Genomic DNA, 7,384 nt, shown 5'->3' with positions numbered 1-7,384 from the left:
TAAAGATACAACAAAATCAATTACCAATATATAACACATACAAAGTTATCCAATAATAATGCACGCTCCTTCATAGTCAATCTCTTAGTATACGATAGATAGTAGATAGTAAATTCCAATCATACTCTTTATCATTTTTCTAAAATACTTTTTAAGAATAACTTTAATTATAAAATTTATACAGATTCATTAATGTATTGTCTTTTCCCATGGATTAACGTACTTTTTTACTTCTATATAACTAAAAAAATTTATGAAAAAGTATATCGTTCTTCTTAAATACAATTCTTGAATTAATTTGAATATGGAAAAAATACTTAAATTCAAAAAAATCATCATTAAATTTAATTAATGGATTAGTATATTCAATAATTATAAATATTGAAAAAAAATATTCTACTAAAATAATATAGTAGAATAACAATTAAATAAACTACTAATAGTGTCAACAAATCAAAAAATTAACTTGAATAATTATGAATAAATTTTTAAATAAAACAACAATAAACAAATAACAGTACATAGAGGACAAACCTAACAAAAAATTCAGCATTATGAATAAGTATTTAAATAAGCAATACAACATGTTAATTGAAGCCAAACAATTCCAAACAAATTCTCAAGTGTAATGTCAACTACATGTTAATAGAAGCCAAACAAAACTGTAATTCTGCCCCACCTGCATAAATAAACCAACCACCCTGCATAATCAGAACAAAAACCAAAAATAAAACCAGCTCCATCTAATAACAATAAAACCGAAAAATCCTGAACATAATAATCGAACATAAACCAGTTCCATCCACTAACAGTTATAACCAAAAAAAATCAAAGGAAGAAAACGAGAATAACAATATCCAAAACTCATAACAGATGAAAAGGAAAATTGGAAAAGAAAATCTAATAGAATTTACTAAAGATATAGAAGAAGAAAGTTGCAAATAACAGAGATAACAATCCAAAACCCTTTGTTTGAGGGAAGGACACTTTAGGGAGTTTGGCCAATGTCTTAGTAAAGGTTAGATAGTATATTGCTTCAACCTAGAAAGAACTGTACATGCTATTGGCATATCAGAAGCATTTCCATCTTTAATTCAAGGATGCTCTAATCATTCATGTGACATATGAATCAGTTAGTGAGAAAATAAAATCAACTAACTAAAAAAATCATATAAGAATATTGAAATTGAAGAGAAACATGTCATGACCCAAATGATAATAGGCTTACATGATATGTGTCTTACTTCTGATATGATTGTATCAACTTCAGGACAGTTTGCTACTGACATTGATGTCATTGTGTTTGAACTCATACTGACTCCAGGAACAGATACAGGTTGGTAGACCAATGATTGGTGCCGCTGAATATGGTTAAACATGATAAAGTAAAAATTTGTAGATTTGAAATGATCAAGATAATTGAATCAACCATGAAACTAATTACATAGGACAAATAGGAAGTTGGTTTAAATCAGTGTGAAGTGGCGTGTGGGTTGCGTGTTGGTCATTCTGTGTGAGGTTGTAGGCAAAATCAAGTACACCTAGTCCCTTTTTAGGACTACCTCTGCCGCATTTGATTAATAATGGAGTTTGTACAATGTTTTCCCCAACATGTTTCCTGCAAATAAGCAATCTATTAGATGTGAAATGCAATGAACATGAGGTTTGTTCTGTTGATGGGTTAACAACACTCCAGAAGACCATCATCAGAAGGTTCCACGAGTTTGGAAGACTTATGCATCAAGGCTGAGTTGAATAGTGATGATCTAGATGAAGCAGCAGAATGGTTGTCATTGCCTCTTTCAGCCCTCTGGTTGCTCGTTAACGAAACCACGTCTCTACGTGAGAAGGATATTCTGCATTTGGTCCCTATAGAAGATCTTGTTAGACTACTAATAGATATAAATACATAGAGAAGAAAGCACATCAATAACAGGAAAAACCTCACCCAAAGAAGAACTTAAGCCTTGCAGTTAATCCACATCTGGCCATGAAATATGTTCCGGGTCTGCACAAACAAAGCACGTATCCATCTAAACATAACCAATATTTGTCAAACAGATATTCAATTACTACATTCAACCAACACTAACATTTATACAGCTAAAAATCAGTATAAATAATTTTAACCTCCGTCCAACTAACTTAACAGTCCAAACTCCAAACAATTGGTGTGAAAATTAGATTGTACTTACTCTAAGATCTGATAACCGGACCAAGATCTGCATCAGGTTCAGTTCCAGCATTTACTCTAAGAGCTAGTATTTGACCACTTCTCTTCCAATATTCCTATCAATAAAAAACAAAAATGACTCATCAATCTTAATTTCTGAACTTTAACAAAAACAAAAAAGGTCACTCAAATAATCTTACATCCATATTTAGTACAAAGATTAAAAGGGTCAACTGCAATATTTGAATCAAGACCAAAATGGGTATTAGAAACCCTAAATATCAAAATCTAACAACTCAAAAATAAAACTGAATCAAAACCACCAACCTTGAAAACAAAAGTGATGAAAGGAGAGCAGAAACTATGGAGTGGGGTCGGACAAGCGTAGATCTGCAAGTTACTGACAAACAAATTTGTAGATCTTCCTTCAAAATACAAAGTTTAAATCAAGAACAAAATACAAAATGCAATGAGAGGGTTACGGAATTGGAATTCTAATTTTATCGCTTGAAAGGGGAAGAGGAAGCAGGAAAGCTACTTGCCTCACGAGCAACCTCTTTAGTTCGGCGTTCACGATGAGCATGGGTTTGTTCGGCAATCCACTTGCGGCGTTGGTTGGGGTTTGAAAGGAAAACGGAAAGGAGAAAAGAGAAAATAGTGAGAGAGAAGGGAAAGGTTACCGGAAGAGAGAAGGGAAAAATACCTATGCAAGTACAACAGATAATTAAACTGACCAATGAGAACACAACGCTTGGCATGGAGTAATTTTTATTTTGTTAATTACTTTAATAACCTTTAGCAAGGGCAAAAATATTTTGTTGGAAGGGCAAAAAAGTCAGTTTGGGCAACACTTTAGTATTAGGTAGATAGTTGACTCAGTTCCAATAAGACCGCACTGCAAATTCACCCACGGATCCCGAGATAAAAAATTCACCACTCCACCAAACCTAACTAAACCATGGTTAAAGGGTGGCCCATATCAAACCAGAGTCCATAGTTGACAGCACGATCCACTAACCAAATATCTTCATCCGAGCAAACACGTGGACGGCTAGATTTCATTTCAATTGCCTTTGCGGTTGGGTATTATTAGGCCAGCGTCAAATTAGGGTTCTTACGAATCCAATTCACAAAACTTCTCCAAATCAATCTTCTTTCATCACAAATTATCTCTGAACTTTTCGCACCTTTTGAATCATGGAGATGGAACGCGTCTTCGAATTTCCTCATACTCACATGGATCGCCGCCCTAGAAAGAGAGCGAGGCTCGGCTGGGATGTTCCTGAGGTTCCTAAGGTAATTTTTTCCCTCTTCCGAAAATCTCAGATCTGATTGTAAATTTTTGCTTTTATATTTTTCTGATTGTAGATCTGATAGAATTTGTGCATGTTATGTATGTTTTGTTCAGGTAAATTTGTTTATTTTATCATCAAGGATTTACATGAGGATTTATGTGTTTTATTGGTTGGATCTGTTATATTTTGTTATTATGATTAATTTTCGAAACTGGTTATGGCTTAATATCACAGATCTGTTTTTTATTCATTGATTTGTGAACTTATTTTCTTCAAATTTTTATATTTGCTAGAAGTTGTATCCATATGATTCTCTGTTTAAGCTTTTATCTACCCTGTATCATTAATAGTTTGTTGTGTTTAAATTTTTTAGATATTCCGATCTTGTAAATTTAACAAATACTCTTATATGTGCATATTCCGATCTGTAACAATTTTATCTACCATAACTCATGTTTTTGGAATTTGAAGAATGAATTATAGGTTAAGTTTGATGTGATTCTGACATAGTTGTTTTGAGTATTTGGTTTATTGCGACTTTAACTAATACCCTTATGTGCATATTTAATTTCTTGTAACAATTTGAGATGGTGGCAAGGATAATGGTAGGGTTTTCAGTGGGAAAAATTTGTTTTTTTAACTGTTAGTGGTGCATGAATGGATGGCTGTGTGTAGGCTCAGGTAGGATTGTTTTTTGGACAAGATGTTGGGAATATTTCCAGCTATGCTCCTTCAGGGGTTTCTTCAGAACATACCACTAGTTCCCTACTTGTGAAGGGTGTTGCTCGAAATGGTTCACCCCCTTTGCGAGATGATGACAAAGATGGCCATTACACGTTTGCTGTTGGAGAAAATTTAACTGCCCGCTGTAATTACACTCTACCATCATTACAAAATTTACCGTCATATATGTCTTGGTCAAGTCCTAGTTTATTGTTTTTCTGTAAAGATCTGCAGTTATTTACTTATGAAACACAGCATTTTCATGCATACTGAGTATTATATATTCTAATTCATATTTGTCTTTTCTTAATTAGCTAGGCTTGCATGGCTTACACTTTTTTCTAATGGTTACAGATAAGATACACAGCAAAATGGGTGAAGGAACCTTTGGGCAGGTATTGGAATGCTGGGACAGAGAGAGGAAGGAAATGGTTGCCATAAAAATTGTCCGTGGAATTAAGAAGTATAGGGAAGCAGCCATGATAGAAATTGAGATGTTGCAACAGCTTGGTAAAAATGATATAGGAGGCAATCGGTAAGTTTTAGCTTTATTTCCTCACCTACATAAATATTTCATTCAATTGCATTGGTTAAATTGTCTTGTTCCTTGCAGTTGTGTGCAAATAAGGAACTGGTTTGACTATCGTAATCATATATGTATTGTAAGTATTTGATTGATTTGTGATGGGTTGATTTCCCCAATATATAATTTGGGGGTTAAGATGTCAGTGAATTTAAATGGTTTTAACAGGTTTTTGAGAAACTTGGACCAAGCTTATACGATTTTCTTCGGAAAAACAATTATCGCTCATTTCCCATTGATCTTGTCCGTGAGATTGGCAGACAACTATTGGAATGTATTGCATGTGTGTAGTATTTACTTAAACTATTATCCCTTTATTCCTTTATATATTTCACTTTGTTATGTGTAAAATAATGAGCTTTATACCAACTGAGGGTAGTGATTCACTCAATTTTGTATGCGTCCTTAGTATATCAAGTTTCTTGTGAAATAATTATCATCAAACTTTTGTTGTGTAATTCTCTAAGTTTTTCTTGTGCAAATTTTCAGTTATGCATGATTTGCGCATGATCCATACTGATTTGAAGCCTGAAAACATACTCCTTGTTTCACCAGACTATGTCAAAGTCCCTGACTATAAGGTAAATATCTTTTATGCATTTTTTCCATTCTCTATTTGGACTTCTGCACATTGATTTTTTCAAACTAATCAGTCACCTGTGATGCAGAGCTTATAATTAAAGATGTATTCTCATTTAATTTTAGACGCCAATCCATAGTTTAAGTGTATATTAAGAAAGCTAAAATTAAACCAATCAACCCATGACATCTGTTGTTTTCTTTAACAGATTTCATCTAGATCACCAAACTCATATTTCAAAAAAGTGCCCAAGTCTAGTGCTATCAAGGTTATTGATTTTGGAAGCACCACATATGAGCGTGTAGATCAAAGTTACATTGTATCAACTCGTCATTATAGAGCACCTGAAGTTATCCTTGGTATATATTAAATTAAATACTGTGGATACGACATGCCTGCCTTCTTATCGTATTTGCATGATGCTAATTCATATGAAATCAGCCATCTCAGCGAAGTAATTATTTTTGATTCTGTGTTGTAGGTCTTGGCTGGAGTCATCCGTGTGATATATGGAGTGTGGGGTGTATATTGGTTGAGTTATGCACGGTATGCACTGCTCTTTGAAAACCTGTCTGAAACCCATTTGTCAATCTTTTAAAGGTCTGATATCCGAGCTCCTAATGCAGGGTGAAGCTTTATTCCAGACTCATGAAAATTTAGAGCACCTTGCCATGATGGAGAGGGTTCTCGGTCCACTACCAATGCATATGTTGAAAAAAGTCGAGTAAGTGTACTACAACTGTGACTAGACATTCAGTTGTTTGATTTCTTGGCACATTACGCTGACTGTCTCTACTGTACATGTTTAGCCGACATGCTGAGAAGTATGTCAGAAGAGGTAAATTAGACTGGCCAGTCGGTGCAACCTCAAGGGAGAGTATTAAAGCTGTAACTAAGCTTCCTAGATTACAGGTTTGTTATTTTCTGATTTGTATAAACTATATAGCCATTTATATAGTCTATTTTGAATCTATTTCTTACCTTTTTTCTCAAATATTTGCAGAACCTTATAATGCAGCATGTTGATCATTCAGCCGGTGACCTTGTACATCTTCTGCAAGGATTACTTAGATATGACCCTTTTGAAAGAATTACTGCCAAGGAAGCCCTGAGACATTCCTTTTTCATGAGGAGATCACATTAGACGACCCACTATTACAGAGTGAGATCATGTTAGATACACCAATTACTCATAGCAGCATCCTTTGGGAGTCATCAACATGACAAGATGGGTGCCCAATACTCCCCTCATACATGTGTTGTGTTGAGATGGCCGCAGGTATAAAAAGAAGCCATAGCCGTCAACTTTTTTTTATCTTAGTCTTGTAAACAATCGGCCCTTATCTGGCTGTGGATCCTTATTTAGAAGTGTTCATTCTGACCCATATGATTTCAATGTACAGTAGATGATTGCAATATAACATCTATGTTGTGTTAAAACATTTAGCATTACATGTTTGTACGAATTTTATAGCTTTTGTTTGAATATTACATTTAGCTTGCAATATTTATCAAGCATAAACAATTTATGATTTGTAACTGTAAAACGAAGGGAACAGATTTGAATCAAGATGTTGTTCCATTGTTTAAAATGAGAATTTCACTACAGAATTGAAGGGTGTAAAATTGGTGTAAACTGGTTTTGGTTTTGTAAGGATGAGTTAGGTCAAATCAGAGCCTATCGACCGGACTATGTATCGCCCTCTGTTAATATCCATGCACCAAGCTCAAAAAGAGTGTTAGGCGTGAGGGGTGTATTAGGAAAATTCTAAAGTTTTACATTGGTTGGAGATAGAGCATTGAAAGAGTATATATAGAGGGACACTCCTCATCTTATCAATCGGTTTTGTAAGGATGAGCTAGGTTAAACTCTAATATTTATTTTAAGTATAAAGGGGAATAATGTCTATGTTGTCTAAGAGGTTAATATAGGAAATTTTTCTATCGCAAATACTTGTAATTTTCTACGCGGTTTTAACCATTTTCTACGAGGTTTTAACCCGCATTGTCTGGATGTTAGGTTACTAAAC

At 34.2% G+C, this 7,384-nt stretch overlaps 1 protein-coding gene and 1 long non-coding RNA gene across 3 annotated transcripts; one reads left to right on the top strand and one right to left on the bottom strand.

Annotated features, from left to right (window-relative positions):
* Window positions 1–1,708: 1,708 nt before the first annotated feature.
* Window positions 1,709–2,843, bottom strand: LOC131605434 (uncharacterized). Its single transcript, XR_009284678.1, has 4 exons — window positions 2,501–2,843; window positions 2,196–2,289; window positions 1,949–2,008; window positions 1,709–1,869 (listed from the first exon to the last, which is right to left on the bottom strand). It is a non-coding gene; the product is annotated as an uncharacterized LOC131605434 (long non-coding RNA).
* Window positions 2,844–3,259: 416 nt separating this feature from the next.
* Window positions 3,260–6,806, top strand: LOC131636611 (serine/threonine-protein kinase AFC2-like). Of its 2 annotated transcripts, XM_058907223.1 has the most exons (11): window positions 3,260–3,469; window positions 4,144–4,336; window positions 4,546–4,726; window positions 4,805–4,853; window positions 4,943–5,057; window positions 5,264–5,355; window positions 5,563–5,713; window positions 5,836–5,900; window positions 5,981–6,078; window positions 6,164–6,266; window positions 6,358–6,806. In XM_058907223.1, exons 1-11 carry the CDS (start codon window positions 3,371–3,373, stop codon window positions 6,496–6,498), a joined length of 1,287 nt encoding a protein of 428 aa, XP_058763206.1. In that variant the 5' UTR covers window positions 3,260–3,370; the 3' UTR covers window positions 6,499–6,806. The 2 variants fall into 2 exon arrangements, with proteins under 2 accessions (XP_058763206.1, XP_058763212.1); XM_058907229.1 differs by lacking the exon at window positions 4,144–4,336 and having other exon boundaries at window positions 3,312–3,469.
* The last annotated feature ends 578 nt before the right edge of the window (window positions 6,807–7,384 follow it).

This window comes from Vicia villosa, linkage group LG1, assembly GCF_029867415.1.
Source record: "Vicia villosa cultivar HV-30 ecotype Madison, WI linkage group LG1, Vvil1.0, whole genome shotgun sequence".
Lineage (NCBI taxonomy): Eukaryota > Viridiplantae > Streptophyta > Magnoliopsida > Fabales > Fabaceae > Vicia > Vicia villosa.
The sequence above is the reverse complement of the archived record's forward strand: the minus strand, read 5'-3'. Positions and strand labels throughout refer to the sequence as shown.